This window comes from Triturus cristatus, chromosome 6, assembly GCF_964204655.1.
Source record: "Triturus cristatus chromosome 6, aTriCri1.1, whole genome shotgun sequence".
Lineage (NCBI taxonomy): Eukaryota > Metazoa > Chordata > Amphibia > Caudata > Salamandridae > Triturus > Triturus cristatus.
Genome location: NC_140589.1, coordinates 10,388,972 through 10,411,509, shown reverse-complemented (window position 1 = coordinate 10,411,509; position 22,538 = coordinate 10,388,972). Strand labels below are relative to the sequence as shown.

The window sequence follows — 22,538 nt, the reverse complement described above, 5'->3', positions numbered from 1 at the left end:
GCTAGGGTCCGGCCGAGTGCTGGTGGTACCCCTACGCTTCCGAGACCTCCTCCTGGGCTTGGCCCACGACGTCCCCCTCGCAGGCCACTTGGGTCAGGACAAAACATACAGTCTCCTCGTGACTCACTTCTACTGGCCCAGAATGAGAGCGGATGTAGAAGCCCACTGCAAGTCCTGCCCCACGTGCCAGACCAGTAGGAAGAGTGGAGGAAAGAGCAAGGCTCCCCTCCAGCCCTTCCCTGTCGTCAGTACCCCTTTTGAGCGGGTCGGGATCGACATTGTAGGACCTCTGGACCCCCCAACTTCCCAGGGGCACCGGTTCATCCTCGTTCTGGTGGACCATGCCACTCGTTACCCTGAGGCCATCCCCCTGCGCACCGTCACGGCCCCCGTGGTGGGCCGGGCGCTGATGGGGATCTTCTCCCGCATGGGTTTTCCCCGCGAGGTCGTGAGCGATCGCGGTACCAACTTTATCTCCCGATACATGAGGTCCTTATGGCAACAGTGCGGGGTGTCCTACAAGTTCACCACCCCGTACCACCCCCAAGGAAACGGCCTGGTAGAGCGGTTTAACCGGACTCTGAAGGGGATGATCGCGGGCCTGGAAGAGCCCCTCCGGCGTAAGTGGGACCTCCTGCTCCCCTGCCTCCTATTCACATACCGAGAAGTTCCCCAGAAATCCTTGGGTTTCAGCCCCTTCGAGCTACTCTACGGGCACCCCGTCAGGGGGCCCCTCAGCCTGGTCAAAGAAGAGTGGGAGGCGGCGCCCCGGGGCACCCCCCGAGACGTGTTCCGTTACGTCCTGACCCTCCGCAATCAGACTAGGAGGTTCCGGGAAATGGCAGAGGCCAATCTGGAGGCGAGTCAGGAGGAGATGAAGCGCTGGTACGACCAGAATGCCGCGCTAGTCGAGTTTCAGCCGGGCCAGCTGGTGTGGGTCATGGCCCCCGTGAAACCCTGCGCCCTCCAGGATAAATGGACCGGGCCCTTCAAAGTAGTTGAGCGAAAGAGCCCGGTCACGTACTTGGTAGACGTCCAATCACCCCGGGACCCCCTCCGGGTCCTCCACGTGAACCGCCTCAAGCCCCACTTTGTGCGGACAGAGCTGAGCCTCCTACTGGCCACTGACGACGGGTCCGAAGAAGAGTCGGATCCTCTCCCCAATCTTCTATGCACCAAGGAGAAGGACGGCTCCGTAGAAGGAGTGAACCTCTCCCCGTCTCTCACTCCCCAGCAACGTGAGGATTGCCGCCAGCTTCTAGGGCAGTTTACGGACCTTTTCTTCCTGGTCCCCAAGGTCACCGACTGATGTGTCCATGATGTGGATACCGGGGACAGCCCACCAGTGAGACACCGAGCCTACCGAGTCCCCGATCGGGTCCGGTCCTGTATCCAAGCCGAAGTCTCGAAAATGTTGACCCTAGGCGTGATCGAACCCTCAGACAGCCCCTGGGCCAGCCCCGTGGTCCTGGTCCCAAAAGCAGCCGCCCCCGGGGTCGCCCCGGAACTCCGCTTTTGCGTGGACTACCGGGGACTCAATGAGGTCACCCGAGCCGATGCCCACCCCATTCCCCGAGCCGACGAGCTCATTGACCGGCTTGGAGCTGCACGGTTCCTCAGCACCTTCGATCTCACCTGCGGCTACTGGCAAATTGCGCTCACAGAGGGAGCCAAGGAGCGGTCCGCCTTCTCCACCCCGGATGGGCACTATCGCTTTCGCGTAATGCCCTTCGGGATGAAAAATGCCCCGGCCACCTTCCAGCGACTGGTAAATAGAGTCCTGGCCGGGCTGGAAAAATTCAGCGCTGCATATCTCGACGATATCGCAGTTTTTAGTTCAGAATGGAGCGAGCACCTCCAACACCTCCGGAGGGTGCTAACCGCCCTACGCCAGGCGGGCCTCACCGTGAAAGCCAGCAAATGCCAGATTGGGCAAGGTTCGGTAACCTACCTGGGGCACCAGGTCGGAAGCGGGCAGGTCGCCGCTCTACAGCCCAAAATCGACGCCATCCTAGCCTGGGAACCTCCCACTACCCAAACAGAGGTCCGAGCCTTTCTGGGCCTCACGGGCTACTATCGGAGATTCATCCGGAATTACGGCAGCCTGGTCGGTCCCCTCACGGGGCTCACGTCCAAGAAGCAGCCCAAGAAGGTACAATGGTCCCCTGCCTGCCAAGAGGCGTTCAATGCCCTGAAAACGGCCATGTGTACGGCCCCCGTCCTCCAGGCCCCCGACTACTCCAAAGAGTTTGTGGTACAAACTGATGCCTCCGAGCATGGCATCGGGGCCGTCCTCTCCCAAGTAAATGACCAGGGTCTGGACCAGCCCGTGGCCTTCCTCAGCAGACGGCTGTTGCCCCGGGAACAGAGATGGAGTACCATCGAGCGCGAGGCGTTCGCAGTAGTCTGGGCCCTCAAGAAACTACGCCCTTACCTGTTCGGCACCCATTTCAGGGTCCAGACCGACCATCGCCCCTTGCGATGGCTCATGCAGATGCGAGGAGAAAACCCCAAGCTTCTGCGGTGGTCAATCTCCCTCCAGGGGATGGATTTCACTGTGGAACATCGCCCTGGTACGGACCACGCCAACGCCGATGGCCTCTCCCGATTCTTCCGCCTCAGCGAAGAGAACCCCCAAGAAGATGGGTAGTTCTCTCCGGCTTTCAGCTGGGGGGGACGCGTGTTAGACCCGGCCCTCATAACATAGTCAGACCTGACCCCTGCACCTCACACCAGCCCCGAGCCCCTGGCCGATCCTTCCCACCAGAACACACACACCCGACCCGGACTTCCCCCGTCCGTAGGCCTTCCTCCTTCGGCCACCCCGGGCCCGCGTGCCCACTTCATGCACCAAGATGGCCGCCCGGCCCCAGCGCGACCCTAGCCTACAGGCGCCACTCCGGCTGGAGGACATCGCGCTCCCCTTGGGATGAGAGAGGGAGGAGCAGTTTCATCACACCTCTGCACTTCCCTGGGAAGGTGGGTTTCGATCGACCCGCCGGCCTCCCCGAGGGCTGGCTCCACACGTGCTGGGTGTCTGGGGCTCCTCCCGACCCGGCCCTGAAAGGATCAAAGGACAATAGCAGGAAACCCCCAACAAGCGACCCCCAGGTGACAAGACCCCTGCCTGCACAGACTCCAGACATCAAAGAGGAGTCGCCCTATAACAAGGGGTGCCCTGGGACTGTCGGGCAGATTCGCCTTGGAAACACCTGAGCCCTGCTGAGTGACTCGCGGCTCCCTGAAGATCGTAAGACCTCCGAACTTGTGTTTGAGCCCTGCTGAGTGACTCGCGGCTCCCTGAAGATCGTAAGACCTCCGAACTTGTGCTTGAGCCCTGCTGAGTGACTCGCGGCTCCCTGAAGATCGTAAGACCTCCGAACTTGTGCTTGAGCCCTGCTGAGTGACTCGCGGCTCCCTGAAGATCGTAAGACCTCCGAACTTGTACTCGAGCCTGCTGAGTATCTCGCAGTGCCCCCAGACTCCCTTGGTCCCGCCGGACCCCACGACGACAAGCGTAACCCCCAGCTCGAGGATTGTGAGCTGTGCGCCGGATACGCTCCTGCATTTGATCCATTCCCCCAAAGACTGTCCCGCTACCGCCTAACCCCCCTCCAAGACTTTGTGAGCCCGCGCTCCACTTGTATATATATTGCCTTGCTGATTATAAAGATCTTACCACTCTGATCTGATAAAGATTTGCTCTTAAGAACTCTCGGTGTGGTGTCGCTTTGTCGTGTGGTGCCGAGTGTACGATCCTAGATACGAGATTCCTCCCCTGAGGAGTCTCCCGCCAGTGCCCGGCTACGATACCTCGAGGGTTGGTCTCAGGACAGTCAGGGCCCCCTCCGGGCCCCTCTGAGGTCACCTTCTAACAGATGGGGCTTTGGTACACAGGCAAAACGTAGAAGCGCGAGCATGCTGCTGCTACTCCCGACCGGAACAGTCCAGAGAGCTGTAATGCTTTACCTGAGTGTCCTCCCTGAGTGGCTGCTGAGGACTGCGGCACCCTGGGAGATCCCGAGTAGCCCTTGGAGTGAGCGCTAATCCCCCCCTGGAGTGAGCACCAATCCCGAGACTAAGGTAGTGACCAAGGTACCGTGACTGTCTTTGACAATCAGCAGTTCTATGAGGCCTCATGATGACTGAGGAGGTTTGAGTCTACAATGCCTGACTTTACAAAGGAGCTGTTGGACCCGGCCCCGTGGCGTGGTCCTTAACCCCCTGGATTGTGGCCGTTCCCCGCCCCGGCCGTCACGGGCCACCCGTCTGAACTGCACCAAGGCCCTTCACCCGGAGCTGCACGTGGTCGCATACTCCTCGTGGCTCCGCCATCTTGTTGGCATCCACGTCACACCGTGCACCAGCCGGCGCGACCCCGCTCAACCCGGCCTCGACCCCAGCGAAGCCCCGACATCGAGGCACCACGAACTAGCCAGGGGGTGCCGCAGGAACCATTCATCGCCCCCGGCGGAGGACAGTATCGATGGGACCCCCAACTGTCCTCCCCTCTCGAGGTGTGATCGCCCTGCAACTCCCATGGGCCTGGCGCCTCTCCTGCTGGGCGTCTGGCCACCTCCACCCGGCCACTCCGCCCCCTCGGGCGCATAGGTCCGGACATCAAAGGGCTCCAGACCTATATCTGGGGCGACCCCACCACAGCTCGGCAGTTGTATCCCGAAGTCGAGAGCCCTGCTGATTGAATCGCGGCTGACCCTACGGAGAAGAACTCTTGTCGGAACCATCACGAGCCCTGCTGACTGCGTCGCGGCTCCTTCTTGTGCACCCTTTCTGAACCACCTGGAACATCGGAGCCCTGCTGACGCTGTCGCGGCCCAACCTCGCTGAAACCTTCCTCGGAGCCCTGCTGACGATGTCGCGGCTCGAGCTGAGCAGAAACCATCTTGAGAGCCCTGCTGATTGAATCGCGGCTCTCCACGAACTGTACGCCAGAGCCCTGCTGACGCCGTCGCGGCTCGACCCATCCGAGATCCGGAGGTCCTCCAGCTTGAGGATAAGAACTGGGCCCCAGGTACCCTCGTACCGCACTCCTGCCAAAGACTGTCCCGCTACCCCTACCCTTCCAAAGAGACACTGAGACTTTTGGTGGATCCCTCGATCCCTTCGTGTAAATATTGACCTCGTAACCTTTTGATTGCTGATAAAGAATTGCTTGTCACCAGACAACCTCCTTGAGTCCTGTGTGGTGGTGTTACTGTGCTAGTACGTGATAGGAGAAGGATCTCACAGGAGACTTCTCGGCAGCGCTTGGCTACTTCGTGCAGTGAGAGGGCCCCCCCTTGGTGGTCTCACCGACTCCTCGGGGTCCGCCTTCCAACATTTGGTGGCCAGCGACGGGATCCGAGCCGAACGCAGTACGTACCAGCCAGTACCCACTAGCTACCCATCCAAACGAATAGCATCATGAGCAGCCAGGAAAACAACGCGACAATGGAGTTCCAGCCCGAACGGCTGGAAGAATATACGCACAAAGAATTAAAACAGTTCTGCAAAGACAAAGGCATTGCAACCACCAGCCTAGGTACCAAAGAAGAGATGCAGAAAGCTCTGAGGGCATGGTTGGAGGCCGGGGCAGGCCCCTCCCAGGAAGAAGGGCCCTTGCCCCTGACGGAGACCACAGCAACCGCACTGACTCCGGCAACCGGAGGAAGAAAGAGCCTAGAAACCGGCCTCTCCGAAGAAGAAATACGAGAGCGGGAAAAGGTCCGGAGCCACGAGCTAGAGCTCGCCCGACTGCGGCTGGACGGCGAACTCCAGCTGGCAGAAAAGAAACTGGCCCTCGAGCAGCTACGCCTTCAAGAAGAGATAGAAGAGAAGAGACGACACCGGGAGTTGGAGGAAAAGAAACTAACTCTTGAGCACGAGCGCAGTCTCAAGGAGCTCGAGATCAAGGCCAAGAACGGAGGGACCGACACCCCCAGTACTAGAGACACTCTACCGCCTTCCGAGGCCAAGGTACATATCCCGAAAGAGGTCGTCAAGGAGTATTACAAGAATGACGACATCCAACAATGGTTTAAGGCCTACGAGGTGGCCATGACCTCCCATCGGGTGCCCCGAAAAGACTGGGGCGCAGGCCTGTGGGGGCGATTCCTGAGTGAAGGACGGGACACGCTGCTCCAGCTACCGGAGGAGGTGATGACCTCCTACGATCACATGAAGGAGGCCCTGCTCACCCGCTACGGGCTAACAGCGGAAATGTACCGCCAGCGGTTCAGAGACTGCAAGAAAATCCCGGGTACCACATGGGTGGAATATGTGGACTTTTTCAGTCGGGCCCTAGAAGGGTGGATCAAAGGAAGCAAAGTAACAACCTACGGGCAGCTGGTCGACCTCATCGTGTGGGAACATCTTTCCAACAATTGCTTCGTGGAATTGAGACAGCACCTCCTCGACAGCAAAATGACCGACCCGCGAAAACTTGCCGTCGAGGCTGATCGATGGGTCAACTCCCGGGTCCCCCGGAGCTCAATGGGGGAGTACCAGAGGAACCCCAGCGGACCCCCACGCCAGCGCGGTGGGGGGGGAGGGCCGAACAGGAACCGAGACCCTCCCGCCGGGGCCCCCAGGAGCCCCCCTCGAGGGCCACCGCAGCCACATCTCTCCCCGAGCCTAGCTCGAAGGGTGGGCCCGGCCCGACCCGGACCACGGCCACCAGTGACCTGCTATGGCTGCCAACAAACCGGACACTTTGCCAGCGATCCGGCCTGCCCTCTGAACCGAAGAAACGGGGCCGGCGGACCCCCGCCACGGCAGCTGACAGCCGCCGCCTTGGGGGGAGGAGAAGAGGAAGAGGAGGCCCTCGACCGAGAGAACACTGAGTGGGAGCCGGCAGCCATGTCCCTGGTCTGCCTGGGTAGCCGCGAGATGGTACCCTGCGCCCCCATCCCAACCAACACCCAGAAGTACCGGCAGCAGGTCACGGTCAACGGACAACGGGCCGAAGCCCTTCGCGACACGGGCGCCAGTATCACCGCTGTCCGCTGCCACCTGGTGACCCCTGAACAGATTCTACCGAATGTGCTGTGCCCCGTACGGACGGCCGACAACAGTGAAAGCCTATGCCAGATGGCCCTGGTCCCCTTCGAGTGGGGAGGGGTGACGGGCCTGCTGAAGGTGACAGTGCGCGACGACGCCCCGGTCGACTGTCTCCTGGGGAACGACTTGGAAAGTTCCCCCTGGGCTCAAGTAGAGCGACGAGAGCACCTCCGAATGTTGGGACTGGCTGATTGGGCCAGCGCCATCACCCGGTCCATGACCGCCCAGGCCCCCCGCTCATCCTCGACCTCCGGGACCGCCCAACCCGAGGGGCTCACACCCCCTCCCACCAGCGGCGAGGAGGAGGCGGACACCGACCCTGGGCCCAGCGAATCCTCCCCCGAAGAGATGGCTTCTCCGAGCGCCCTACCAGAGCTGACGCAATGGCAACACGAGGGGGGCCCCACCCGAGAACAGTTCCAGCAAGAGCAACAGTCCTGTCCCTCTCTCGAAGGGGTCCGACAACAGGCGACCGCGCAAGCCAACGGTGACCAGACCGGCACCCACTGGATCTACTGGGCCGAGGGCCTGTTGTACAGTGAACAGAAAGTAGCAGAACTCGGGGCCAGCCGCGTGTTGGTGGTCCCCCTCCGCTTCCGGGAGTTCCTTCTCAACCTGGCCCATGATGTGCCCCTCGCCGGACACTTGGGGCAAGACAAAACGTACAGTCGTCTGGTGACCCACTTCTACTGGCCCCGGATGCGGAGAGATGTGGACAACCACTGCCGGTCCTGCCAGACCTGCCAAGCCAGCGGAAAGACGGGGGGTCGGGTCAAGGCCCCCCTCCAGCCCTTTCCCGCCGTCAGCACCCCGTTCGAACGGGTCGGAATCGATATTGTGGGACCCCTGGACCCCCAAACCGCCCTGGGCCACCGCTTCATCCTGGTCCTCGTGGACCACGTCCGCCTTCCAACAGGAGCCATACTGCACACTAAGGCGGCTAACCTCTCTTGACTACTATCTTGTTGAATCAGTTCTGTTCTGAAGTAACAACCTGTTCCTAATTGCATCACTTCCCTGTCTGCACATTAATTCGGGTATCTTCACCCGACCTCTGGAATATGTGCCCCTTCTTCTCCTTATACTTCTACTCATCACCGCTACCCTAGTAACTCCCTTCTCATATCCCCACCTCCTCATTCTCCCAACATGGCCACCACTCGAGTTAAGTCTGGAATTAATTGCTACAAAATCATTTACCGCCCTAACCTGACTAAAGCTTCAGCAAAACGATTCAAGCATAACACCATTGAATGCTTCCCTGATTCCCTTTTTGTTGATCAATTCTACAATAGTCGTTATGGGAGGCTCAAAAACGATTTCATTTTTTTCACTCACGACATCCCCTCCTGGTCCACCAGCTTATATAATTCCCTTAACGTCACCTCCTCCTCTTCTATCTCTCAAGGGAAACAGCTAAAAATATCCCCCTCTGCCTGTTTTAATGGCTCCCTCACGATCTCACTCTATAACAACGGTACTGTCATGATCCAAGCTAAAGACACCTCTCTCTCTCTCTCTTCGACCACCTCTTCCCTTCCCTACTTCCCTCCCCTGCGACTGGGTTCTCCCCTGACTCTTCTTCTAGCTCCACCCATTACTCCCTATCTCCTCCCCTGAACCCCCCCACACTCCAATAGGTTGCAACCTCGGGAGGCACAGGTCAACCCTCTTCCCCCACCCCTTCATCACATCAGCCTCTCCTTTAGCTAATATGCTCCCCGTCCAATCTGCACTGTCCCGGTACTCCGATTTTACCTCCTACCCCCCAACCCTACCTGCCACCCCACTACTTAGTCCACCTCTCCTCCAACCTACTCCCCAAGTTAACTTTCCTTACGTTCTCCCTATTCCCTCCTCTTCTCCTCTTTTCTACCCCCTCCTCCCCTCGCCATGTACCCTGAATTCGTCAAACACCCCTTGCATCCCTCTTCTTCCCCCCACTCCTTCAGTAATGTTGTGCTACCCCCTATCCCCCCTTGGTAACCCCTTCCCTTTCCCTCCCTTGGACCTAGCAGAGCCACTCTCTTTCTTCAACCACCCTATCTCCCAACACCCTTCACTCTACCAGGTGCCCCTTCCCTCACATCCACCTCACCTAGCTTACAGGACCTCTCCAACCCCCTCCCTCTCTTCCTCCCAAACCTCCTCCCTTTCTACGACTCCACACATTCCCCTCCGCTCTCTCTACCCCACTGCCTCCTTCCTCTCCTATCTCCCCCTAATTATGTCCTCCATTCCTATCCTCCTTGTAACTTCAACAAAGACAACTCTCCTTACACCTCTGATGCACCAACACCCGCTCTCAACCACCACCTCTCCCCACCCCTGAACCTTGTACCCCAACTCCCCACCCATACCCCCTCCTCTCCCTGCCCTCCACTGCCAATTGCACCCCCTCCTGTTTCCATCGAGCCATCAAACATGCCCTACTCTCTCTGGAAACAAGCTTGGATCTCTCATCACCTCCATCTCCCAGCTTGATGCTACCATTTCACCCGTAAGCTCCAAGATTGCCACCTTTCCATACACCTCAATTCCTTTGGAAAACACTCACCTTCCCAAACCCACGAGATGCACCTCGCCCCCACACCCCAAAATAGCCAATCATAATCTGTTGTCTCCAAACATTGCGAACTCACACAAGTCCTCGAACGCCACCCTTCTTCCACTTTCCTCTCCAAGTAACCCTACTATCTACACTATTCCGACCATCTTCTCTGTCAGAACCAATCACCCGCCTAATCCCTCTCGGGCACCTTCGTACAAGTACAATCTCCCCATCCTCCTCAAAGCCCAATTGCCCCCGTCACCAAAACAGTCGCGACAGAGTTGCGCTGTCTGCTGCACAACTGCAGATCTGCAATGAAACACAAACTTGAAATCTCCGATACCATCATCCTCCACAATATTAACATGCTCTTCCTTACAGAGACGTGGTTCAACGATACCTCTCACTCTATGTTTGATCTCCTATTACTCACAGGCTATTCTATATTTAGAAATGACAGAATTGACAAAGTTGGGGGAGGTGTTGCAGTCATTTTTAGAAACTCCCTTCAACTCAAGGCTTTTCCTAACAGCTCCTTCCGTACCTTTGAATGCCTATCTCTTGAGCTTCAAGTGCACCACCGCTCACCCCTCAGATTCCATGCCATTTACCGCCCGCCTTCTAGTGGCCCTTCGTTTTTGGAGGAACTCACTGACTTCATCAGTGATCAATACTCGCAAAGTGACAGTCAGATCTTCCTGGGTGACTTCATTCTCCACTGGGGCTCGCTGGAAGACTCTTCGGCGAATTCGCTGGCCACCTTTCTCTCAGCAAATGATCTTGTCCAAAATTGCACAGAAACAACACACTCTAAGGGCTCAATCCTGGACCTTGTTATTTCTAAAGCAGGCTTGCTGACTATCGCTACCCCTATTCATGTAGACTGGTCTGACCACCTCCTCACCCCATTCTCTCTTCACATATCACACTCTATAACTCTCGGCCAACCTAAGAAGACTACCACCTGGTTCCGCAACACTAAAAATATTGACCTCGGCGCTCTCTGTGATTCGGCTCTGCTATCACTTCCAAGGCTAGACCCGAACCTGGATGACAACGAACTCACCTCCCACTGCCTCTCAGTCCTTGCAGTCGAAATCAACAATGTCGCTCCTCTCCAAAGCAAAAAGAAAAGGCCCACTCCCTCTGCACCTTGGTTCAACAAACCCCTTTATGAAGAAAGGAAGTACCTAAGAATGCTGGAGAAACAATGGAGACAAGCGCCCTCCACCGATAATCTTGCTATGCTTCACTCAGCAAGATCCAAGTACCACAAGCACATCTTTCTTGAAAAAGCATCACACTTCAGAACCCTACTCGACTCAGCCAAAAATGAACCCGAAAAAATATTCGACCTCATCAACAATCCAAACTGCTCTCCCCCAACCCCCAAGTTGGAGGACTCTACAAAGAAAGCAGCGGAATTCGCTGTATTCTTTGATGTAAAAGTGAAATCCCTTGTGGAGCAGGTCATTAATCCTACCCCTCCAGAGGAGCGCAAATCCTTAGCCATTTGGCAGAACTTTGACCCCATCTCTGAAGATGCCCTCCTCAAATGCATCCTCGAAACAAAGCCCTCCAACTATTCTCTTGACCCCATCCCTAGTGCCATTGCCATTGACTTTTATACCTATTCTCTTTCCTATTGGACCACTCTGGTTAACCTCTCCATCAGTCAAGGCTCCCTTCCTGTTTCCTGGGCAGGTCACCCCTCTTTTTAAAAAACCCACCGCTGATGCGAACGACCTCAACAACTTCTGCCCCATCACTAACCTACCTTTTCTTGCGAAAATCACAGAAAGATGTTTAGCGAAACAACTCTCTCGTCATATCAAGGACAATGATCTTCTTGACAATTTCCAGTCCGGCTTCATTCAAAACTGCAGCACTGAAACATTCCTGCTGCAAGTCATTGATGACGCGCTGCGGATACTCGATTTGGGGGAGTCTTGTCTTCTGATTCTCCTTGACCTTTCTGCAGCCTTTGACACTGTCAATCACAACACTCTCCTTAACACTCTTCAACAGAGAATGGGCATGGAGGGCACTGTGCTTAAATGGTTTGCCTCCTTCCTCTCGGATAGATCCCAAATTATCAAAATAGCGAACAGTCTTTCATCTCCTTTGGCGGTCGGTCAGGGTGTTCCTCAAGGCTCTATACTTGCACCCACATTGTTCAATCTCTATTTAGAACCTTTGGGAAATCTCCTTAGTAAATCCGGGATCCACTATCATCTCTATGCGGACGACACTCAAATCTACCTTAAGGTGGCCTCCACTCACGATCTCTCCTTCCTAAACTCTACTCTCGACTCCATTCAAAACTGGATGTCAACTCATCAACTCATTCTGAATCCCTCCAAAACTGAATTCCTCCTCCTCTCCTCCTCACTCTATCCTCCTCCGGTTCAATCATGGATGAATCAGATGAATCTACTTAACAATAAACCCTTCATTGTCGACAGCGCAAAATCCCTTTGTAGGACAGTAGGATCTGCTTCACATGGCTACCCCCACTGTTTGCTAGTGTTTCACTGTTTTTCAACCTTAGTCTGGCTGGGACCCTGCCAATCAGGACCCCAGCCTAGCTGCTTCCTCTCTAAAATGGTTTCCATGTACATTAGGTACATTTCTAATTGGATTCTGGAGTGCCTTATAAGCCCCTAGTATATGGTATACTATGTACCTAGGGCATAGGTACCTCAGAGGCCTACCAGGGGCTGAAGCATGTATTATGCCACCCATAGGAAGCACTCCAAAATGACACCACAGGTCTGCTACTGCAGCCTGGGTAAGGTGGTGCTTGCACCCCTTACTGTGGTATAGGCTACCTATATTACTACCATTGCACACACATATAAAACCTATAAGTCACTCCTATGGCAGGCCTTAACAGTCCTGAAGGCAGAGTGCTTGGTTTTTATGTGAGAGGGTGCCCCTGCATGAGCAGAGCCCCTCTGCAGCGTTCAGAGTACCTCCTCTGATGCTGTTTGTGGTGCAGCCTGACCATATACTCTTAAGTGCATTATAACCTCGCGGTAAATGCTAACTTTGGACTGGATGCACGGAAACATGTCGTGTTTGGTATCAAACGCTTTGGAATACAACCCCCCCGCCAGTTCTGGTGGTGGGGTAGCATTCCACCCTTCTAGAGGGAGAAACATGTTCACACTGGTCTACCCGGTAAAGACTTTCTACAGCCCTGGCATCACAAAATGGATGCCACTGCCACAGACACGGGTCTAGTCTCCTGCTGCTGACCGAAACTCTGGCAGGGGAGGTCTGGACAATAGGTTTCCTGTCACAGGGAGATGTAACCACCTCCCCAGGCAGGCAGATGTGTATTGGGGCTGGGTGGGAGCACTCTCTGGTGCTTTGAAGTCCTGCACTGGGGGCACATTTGGTGTCCCTGTGCATAGTCCAGTTCAAACCGGTTGCAGGGGCTACCTGCCCCAGCTCTGGCATGAAACTGGACAAAGGAAATGGGTGTAACCACCCCTCTTTCCAAACCCTCCCATAGGTGGGTCCCTAGAGCATGTCCAACCCCCAAACTTTGTATAAGCATGGGAACCCAGTCCTTGAGACTTTAAATTACCCCGGACATAACTCTGCAACATATGTCCTGGACCTTCGATGTTCTACTTTGCTTAGAAGACTGAAGAAATCTCCCTTGGGGTCAAGGAGGGACTCCCCTGCTTGGCAGGCACCAAAGAAGCAACTGACCAGTCTGCATCGCTGAAGCTCCCACCGGACGCCGAAGTCACTCCATCCCAGAGGTGGATTTCTAGACTTCCCCGAGGCTACCCTGAGTCCACAGCAAAGCTGAAGCCCGTGGCTATCGTGGGTGACGTGGAACCGTGACCCCTGGACACCGTGATCATTTGCTGATCCATCATCTTCCTGGTCCTCCTCGAAGTTGTGCTTTGGGCTCCGAGTAGTCCCAGCCTTGAGCACCTCCTGCACCGAAGATTTCTGGCCTCCACTCCACGAGTGACCCGTGGGCTGGTTTCAAGTGTGACTGCTTGAAGTCTCCTTCGCGATCGCTAGCCCGTTGGCTAGTGGGTCCCCACGAAGGCGACTCCTCTTCTGATTGGGCTTTCCTGGTTGCTCCAGGTGTGCCCTGACTTACCTTCGCTGGGTGAGTCTCCCAGACCTTGCTGGTCTGCACCAACGTCCTTTCTCTGTTTCCAAGTGACTTGCCGTTGCCAAGGCTTTTTGGGTCCAATCTGGTCGCCGACACCGCAGCACTCGACAGACTTTGTGGGGCAGCTCGAATCCTGCTCCTGGTTGTCCTCGACGCCTCCTGGACCTCGTGGCTGAAGAGTCAAGACACCCGTCAACACACCTGAAGCACCCAACATCTGTGGGCATTGGACTATCGTGCCCTCGGTCACTGGCAAGTGACCCAGACTCTGTCCCCTCTGCTTTCAGGTTCCTTCCATCCTAGATCCAGGCTTGGATCTCCCCGGACACTTCTCCTCTTCTCGGCAGCAGCACTTCCTGAGCAGCTTTCATTGAAAACAGCGACGCGACCCGACACCATTTGACACCTATGCACCCGGCTTCCCTGGGTGAGGTAACTCGAGTACTCCGGTGCTCCCGTGGGTGCTGGCCCTAGACATCTCTAAGTCCAAAAGGGTTCGCTCGTAGTCATCCTCTAAGTGTCCTTAAACTCTTAATTTCAAACCGCGACTTTCCCCATAGAAGTTAATGGCAATTCGCGGCTGTGTTCTCACACTGCAAGCGTCCCCCTTGGGTCCTGTGTCACTACCTTGGGTGGTTCCTTGGGGTCCCAGCGATTCTACAGGCTCTAGGCCTTGTGTCTAGTTCAGTCGTGGTTCTTATACCACTTTATTGATATATGGTTTGGTACGCCCCTAGGGCCCAACTGTGTATTTCTGCTTTTACTGTTGAATGCTGACTTGGAACTTAAGTACTTCGAACTCCAGCCTCATAAAGAGACTAGAGGGGTGTGTTTTATCTTAAATACATATATTTTGAATATATACCTGGTGTGGTTCTCCTTTCATTTGGTCTTTCAAGAGATTATAGACTGGTAAAACAAGCTGCTTTACATTCCTTCAAGACTTAGCCTGAAGACTGCTCTCCATAGCTACCACTAGGATAGCTTTCAATAAAGGTTGTCTTTAACCTATCACCATAAGGGGTTTGTTTGGACTGGTGCAAGGTGCCCACTAGAACTAGTGGACAGCATTTATCAGGCCACCTTCTCACACCCTTGGTGTCCTACTCGACAAAAGTCTCCATCTACTCTCCCACATCAATTCCATTGCAAAGTCTGCTCGATACCAACTGCGCCTTCTTTGGGGGATCCGACGCTTCTTCCCGGAACAAGACCTAAAAACCCTGGTCCAATCGCTGGTTCTCTCTAGATTGGACTACTGCAATTCTTTTCTTACTGGCCTGCCCAAATCCCACCTGTCCCCCCTGAAGTCTGTTTTCCATTCAGCAGCTCGTTTCATATATGGGGCCAAAAGAAGTGACCACGTCACACCCATTTTATCCACCCTCCGTTGGCTTCCCATAGAGGCAAGATCTATCTACAAGACTGCCTGTATCACCCACAATGCCCTGCACTCCTCCTCCCCTCGCTACCTGGCGAATAAACTGAAACTCTCCGGAGGCTCCAGACCTTCACGGAATGCAGAAAATGTATTGCTTGAACCTCCCACTTTCAAGAAGGAAAGATCGATGGCCCAATCCTTTTCAGGCAACACGGTGAGAATCTGGAACTCACTTCCGCCTCAGCTCCGGACCACCAGCTCTTCCCAGGCCTTCAAAACTGACCTCAAAGCTCTCCTCCTTCAAAGACACTTCCAAATGTAAGTCACACCTCTCTAGTCCCTGAAGGAAGTTCTTCCACTATAGGAAAGTCTGCACTCCAGGCCGATAGAAGTCCCTTCCCAGTGTGTTCTTGTGTTTTGAGTGTCTGCCACTTATTGCAGTTTTATACCTCGACTTGTACTTTGTACGCTTATGTAACCTGCACACGTGTCACTTTTTCCTCTTGTAACACATCGTTTGCTACCTCATCTTGTATCTTTTTTACTGTTGATACTTGCACAATTGTCACTATTGCCTCATGGAACGTAACGTTTGCTTGTGTAACATGCTCACTTGTAATTTTCTCCTCATGTATCATCACTGTTCCTATTGTGAAGCGCTCCGACACCTTCGGGCAAAGTCCGCGCTATATAAAAACGCATAAAATAAATAAATGACAGCGTAAGCATGCAGGCGGTGACGATACAATTATATACAGACTCAGACAGGACGAGTCGCTGTAGTTAGAGGAAATGACATCACACTCTTTTCAATCAGATATACAGTGTGTCTGTAGATGTAGGAAACTGCATCAGTCTGACATCACGTTTGTCTGCAGATTCAGGAAATGACATCACACGTGCATTCAGTCTGTGTGTTTGTATTTTCAGGAAATGACATAACAGCATATTCACTCTAAAGTTGTGTAATATCTATAGATGTAGGGAATACATTACAGTTGTATTCAGTTTAACATTTTGTGTGTCTGTAGATGCAGGAAATGACATCACAGTGTATTCAGTCCGACGACATGTGTCCGTAGATGCAGGAAATTACGTCAGACATGTGTGTCAGACATGCTTGTCCGCATATTCAGAAAATGACATCACACGTATTCATTCTGACATCTTGTGTGTCTGTCTTTGCAGGAAATGACATCACACGTGCATTCAGTCTGACGTCTTGTGTGCCTGTATGCTGGAGGTGACTCCACAGGACTCTGGGAGTCCAGTGACTGCACTTTTTGTAGGGTGTGCAGGCTCCGTGCTGCAGTGTGTCGCAGGCCCCTCTGGTTGTGGTGCTGACCCCTGCCTTGGGGATCACCGCACCCCCAAGTACGATAAAACGTCAAACTCCATCAGTGTGCTGGAGGCCGACTTCATGGCGCTCTCCGGTGCTTTCCAAAGACGTCTCTGCTTCCCGATGAACCCCGAGCCCCCCAGTAGGGCACGTCATCAGCAGGGGTCGGGGTTCAAGGCATGGTCTCCAGGCTCCCCAGTGGGCAAATCATCCAGGCCCCTGAAATATAGTAACATCAGATGTTTACAGGAACCCCAAACTGTGTGCGAGGTAAACACCCCGGAAGGTGCGTGTTCTACCGAGAGGCCACTGTGGTACAGACAAAGAACAGTGAATGTACACACCTATGAAACGTGCACACCTGACACAGACCCCCCCCCCCCCCCACCCACCGGTGATCTAAGAAAGGCAAAGAACAGTGAATATACCCAGCTATGAAACGTGCCCACCCGACACAGACCCCCCCCCCCCGACCCACCTGTGATCTAAGAAAGACAAAGAACAGTGAATATACCCAGCTATGAAACGTGAACACCCGTCACAGACACCCCCCCCCCCCGACCCACCTGTGATCTAAGAAAGGCAAAGAACAGTGAATATACCCAGCTATGAAACGTGCACACCTGACACAGACCCCCCCCCCCCCCCCCCACCCACCTGTGATCTAAGAAAGGCAAAGAACAGTGAACATACCCAGCTATGAAACGTGCACACCCGTCACAGACACCCCCCCCCCCGACCCACCTGTGATCTAAGAAAGGCAAAGAACAGTGAACATACCCAGCTATGAAACGTGCACACCTGACACAGACCCCCCCCCCCCTGCCCCCCACCCACCAGTGATCTAAAAAAGAATATTGCTTTTTAAGTTAGATGTAACAACATCTTACACCGATGTTTATGTTTACTATTGGGGTGAGTAAACATCTGTTGTTCAGCAGCTAAGGGGCGACGGGGCGCTTCACAAATACGGATTATATGATATTATCGCAGGTTTTCTTTTTTACAGATCAAGTTTGAACCCTGCCATATATTGTTTGAGCCTGGGGGCATGAAGCCGCACTTGGCATTTGAAGAGAAATCTCTGAGCACTTGGGATTTTCTGGCTGTCGCTGGCCGTGCAGTGGCACTGCACGGGCACATCTTATATGCGACAGCAGTGCCAGGGGACAGGAGCCTGTCACTGGCTGTGCAGTGACACTGCATGGGCACATCATGTATGTGAGGGCACTACCGTCGGAGAGGAGCCTGTCTCTGGCCGTGCCTGGCCTAGTCAGACTGATTTGCATATGGCCATGTCTGAACTGGGGTGGTGGAGTGAGCTAAAGAATGATGATGGATTAAACCCAGATCAGTTGACTGGGGGTGAGTGTTTGATTTGCTCAAACGCTCTGTCCATCATCCCCTTTGGTTTTGCTTCCCTGGGTGAGGTAACACGAGTACTCTGGTGCTCCCGTGGGTGCTGGCCTTAGAAACATCTAAGTCTAAAAGGGTTTGCTCCAAGTCCTCTCCTAAGGTTCCTTAATCTTTTAAATTCCAACCGCGACTTTCCCATAGGATTGTATGGAGCTCACGTCTGTGTTCTCACACTGCACACGTCCCCCGTGGGTCTCCTGTGTCACTACCTTGGGTGGTTCCTTGGGGTCCCAGCGGTTCTACGTGCTCTAGGCTCTGTGTCTAGTCAAGTCGTGGTTCTTATACCACTTTCTTAATATATGGTTTGGTCTCCCCCTAGGGCCCATTATATATTGTGCTATTTACTGTCATTTTAGAACTGTATTATTGTGTGCCTTGCTCTCTAATCTCATAAAGAGGTTAGTAGAGAGTGTTTAGTAATAAATAAATATATTTTATAGATATATATACCTTGTGTGGTTCTCCTTTCCTTTGGTCATACAAGAGGTTATAATCTGGTAAACCAAGCTGCTTTACATTCCTCTAAAGACTTAGCCTGAAGGCTGCTCTCCATAGCTACCACTAGGATAGCTTTCAATAAAGGTTGTCTTTAACCTATCATCAATATGGGGTTGTTTGGACTGGTGCAAGGTGCCCACTATAACTAGTGGACAGCATATACCAGGCCAACTTCTCACATACCAGGAGACAGGAGACAGGAGCCTGCCGCTGGCCGCGCAGTGGCACTGCATTGGCACATTTTGATTGTGACGGCACTACCAGGGGACAGGAGCCTCTCGCTGGCCGTGCAGTGGCACTGCATGGGCATATGTTGTATGTGAGGGCACTACATGGGGATAGGAGCCTGTCGCTGGCCGTGCAGTGGCACTGCATGGGCATATGTTGTATGTGAGGGCACTACATGGGGACAGGAGCCGGTCGCTGGCCGTGCAGTGGCACTGCATGGGCATATGTTGTATGTGAGGGCACTACATGGGGATAGGTGTTGTAGCTCACAGGAGAGCACTGACAGTCCGAGGCACACGGGAGAGAAAGAACTACAAATCCCGGTGCGCATTGCGTGATGACGCTCCAACGTCATCACGCACGTAGCGAAGAAGCAGAAAAGGGAACTTCCGGCATCGAGCGGGTGCCGGTTATTTTGGTTCCAGTTCCAGAGAGGACGTGTTCGAGAGAGGACGATTGGCGAGCTGGTAGGGGTGCTCGGCACCACTTTGCTTTTGCGCTGATTGTGTTACCTATTACCGAACAGTATTGTTTCCGGTCCTTGCGAGTGCAAGTTGAGACTTTACCGCACTGGTTCCGTTGGACGCCTGCCTTGGCATTGCGGAACCGCTGTGGCGTTGTAAACCTTGATCATGGTCATGTTTTGTTGTACGTAGTGACTCGCAGGATCCGAGTCGCTTATTGCTCAAGCAAGAGCGAGAACCTTTCCAGGGGAAACGTGCAAAGCACACCCGCTGGATTTTCGGAGGAAGTGCCTCCCCGAGAAAGCTGAAGGGACTTGTCTTTGGCTAGCGCCTCCCAGGAGTGTGGGACTAGCGCTCTGAGTGCGTGCAGAAAAGGTGGGAATAGCAACAGGCAGCATTATGGTCTGACGCTTAGCTGCACCTCAATTGTTTCTTTATCTTATAAACAGGGGCGGAGAGGAGACTTCTGGCATACGTCCATCCCCTCCCCCTGTGATACCCGAGGTTCCAGATTTGTGGTATGTCAGTTTGTTCTGGGAGCGAACCAGAGGGCCGTGGCTTGGAGGGGGGTAATCGCAGGCTAATCCGTGTCCCTTTCTCTAGGTTCTGAACAGTCTGATCCTCGGCTCTTCGGGTCCACCAGGCAAGAGTGCCCTCTTTAATTTACAGGTACATCAGGGGAGAATAGGGATCACCTGGAGTAGTGGGGGATTTGGGGTTGTCCTAACCAAAACGCTTGTGCTTTCTCTTTCAGATCTCCCTCCCCACAGTTCCCTTCCTTTCCTTCCCTCGCCTGATCACCCTTCTGTGTCTGTGATATATATACATCAGACCAAGGGGCTATCGGGAGGTGGACCCCTTACAGCATCGTGCGACCCTGAGGACGTTGGACTGCGACAAAATAACCGGCCCACGAATAGTAGTCCTCCCAGTCGCACGGTGGGATGGCCACCTTAGAGGACGTGTTGGCTGCTTTGGCCCTAGTACAGGCCGAGGTAGTCGCCTCAAGAACAGAAACTGCCTCACTACAGGCGCAGGTTAACCGCTTGGAGCGTAATCCTTTTGACGCGGGCCCCCCCCGCTCATCTCCAGCCGCTCCTGTGGTAGTTGAAATCCCCACGCCTGTTCCACTAGCCACCCCCGAAAGGTATAGTGGGGACAGCGGGAAATTACCGGTCTTTCTCACTCAGGTGATGCTGCATTTCACTTGCAAGGCCCGAGCCTTTAACACTAACCATTCGAAAGTCGCCTTCTTGTTGTCCTATTTGTCCGGAGACGCTGCACAATGGGCTGTTCCATTGGTGAGAAGAGACGACCAGCTTTTGTATGACTGGAATGCCTTCTTGTTTGAATTCGAGAAAACCTTTAATCGACGAGCGGCCACGCTTTCGGCCGATAGAGATCTCCTGGAGCTGCGACAGGGCAATAGGGATGTCATCTCCTATCTCAACGACTTTCGGAGACTGATCACAGAAACTGAGTGGCCTGAAGAGAAACATGCAGTCATCTTTCACCAGGGTTTGAGTGAGAATATGAAGGATGTGTTGGCGCAGATCGACCCACAACCCACCTCCTGTGAAGCCCTCATTAATTTAGTCCTAAGATTGGATCATCGCATGAGCGAAAGAAAAGGGGAAAACAGAAGGAGGGAGAAAACCGTGCAGATTGCAGAATCCTCCAGATCAACAAACTCTGCGATGCCGAACAAAACAGAGCCCATGGAAATAGGCGCGGTGCGATCCCCACTCTCAGCGGAAGAAAGAGACTACCGGAGGAAGAGAGGGCTGTGCCTGTACTGTGGGCGAAAAGGACACTTCATACGGGAGTGTGGCCTAAGGCCTAAGGTCTCCCGACCAGAACAAAAGGCCGCTGTAACCCGATCACAAGGCTTCCCTGCGGGAAACGACTTGGCTTAAAGGTAGAAGAAGGGAGTCCTTTGAGCGTCATGCATATCCCTTCTTTGGACGACGAACAATCACACAACAAACACCATCTCTTCGTCCAAGTGCACCTCTTGGTGGACGACGAGTGGATCCCGGTGAAGGCGCTGGTGGATTCAGGGGCCACGGGGTGTTTTATGGACCAAGCCCAGGTAGGACGGCTTGGAATCACTTTGCAGGAGAAAGACACGCCTGAGATGGTTTTCGCAGTGGACGGGAAGATGTTGGATTCCGGTCCAGTAAGATACCACACGGGACCTTTATCGATGAGACAGGGGACTACGCATCAGGAACTTCTTTCCTTCAACGTCATACCCGCTCCCCATTACGGATTAATTCTAGGATTGCCGTGGCTATGTCTTCACAACCCGATCATCAACTGGCAGGAGAATACCTTGTTATATTCCTCAGCCTATTGCTTATCCAATTGCTACGTCTCGTCGTCGAATCCAGCCGCCTCCTTGGCTATCGGTTATCAAGTGGCCACTGCAGTGGAACATGCTGTTACCTTGCCACAGGCATACAAGGAATACGAGGACGTCTTTAATGAAGACAAGGCCGAGGTCTTGCCGCCGCATCGATCATACGATTGTCAGATCGATTTAATTCCCGGAGCAGTGATTCCCGCTGGACGGGTATATGCCCTGACGGAGCCCGAACATAAACATCTCAAGGAGTACCTGGAAAAATACTTGGGCTTGGGCTTTATACGTGTGTCAAAATCTCCCGCGGCGTTGCCTCTTTTCTTTATCCCTAAGGCAAACGGCGAACTGCGCGCGTGCGTGGACTACCGGGCGTTAAACGCCGTAACTGTGAAGAACCGGTACCCTCTTCCCTTGATCAATGTCCTGCTGGAGCAGGTAAAGGAGGCGGTGATATACACGCGCCTTGACCTAAAAGGGGCTTATCATCTGGTCCGTATGAGGAGAGGAGACGAGTGGAAGACCGCATTTAAAACACGCTTCGGTCTCTATGAATACTTAGTGATGCCGTTTGGGCTGTGCAACGCCCCCGCGGCCTTTCAGTTCTTCTTGAACGATGTTCTACGGGAATACCTGGACCATTTCGTCATCTGTTACATAGACGATATATTGATTTACTCTACGAACACGCAAGATCATACACAACACGTCAAGACCATTCTCCAGGCCCTGAGACAACATCACCTATTCTGCAAAATCAGCAAGTGCGAATTTGGGGTAACAACGGTGGAGTTCCTAGGTGTAAACCTCACCCCCTGGGGTCAGGAAATGTCGGAAAGGAAGGTGCTGGCGGTAAGAGAATGGCCAATCCCCCGGAACCTTAGGGATGTGCAATGTTTCCTGGGGTTTGCTAACTTTTATCGCCGGTTTATTGATCATTTCTCGGACTTGGCAACCCCTCTTACCTTGCTCCTGCGTAAACAGGCGACGTTTCAGTGGACTGCCAAGGCTCAAAAGGGGTTTGAAGAGCTAAAGGAAGCCTTTGCAACAGCCCCTGTGTTGGCTCATGCTCACCCAGAATACCCATTCATAGTGG

General features: G+C 54.0%; 1 protein-coding gene across 1 annotated transcript in view; it reads right to left on the bottom strand.

Annotated features, from left to right (window-relative positions):
• Positions 1 to 16,042: 16,042 nt before the first annotated feature.
• The window catches only part of PTCRA (pre T cell antigen receptor alpha), a 45,859-nt gene continuing 39,363 nt past the window's right edge, over positions 16,043 to 22,538 (bottom strand). Inside the window, exon 5 of the mRNA XM_085609102.1 lies at positions 16,043 to 16,693. Coding sequence (XP_085465228.1) covers positions 16,630 to 16,693 — 64 coding nt within the window. The 3' untranslated portion in view covers positions 16,043 to 16,629. The remainder of the gene's footprint in view (positions 16,694 to 22,538) is intronic.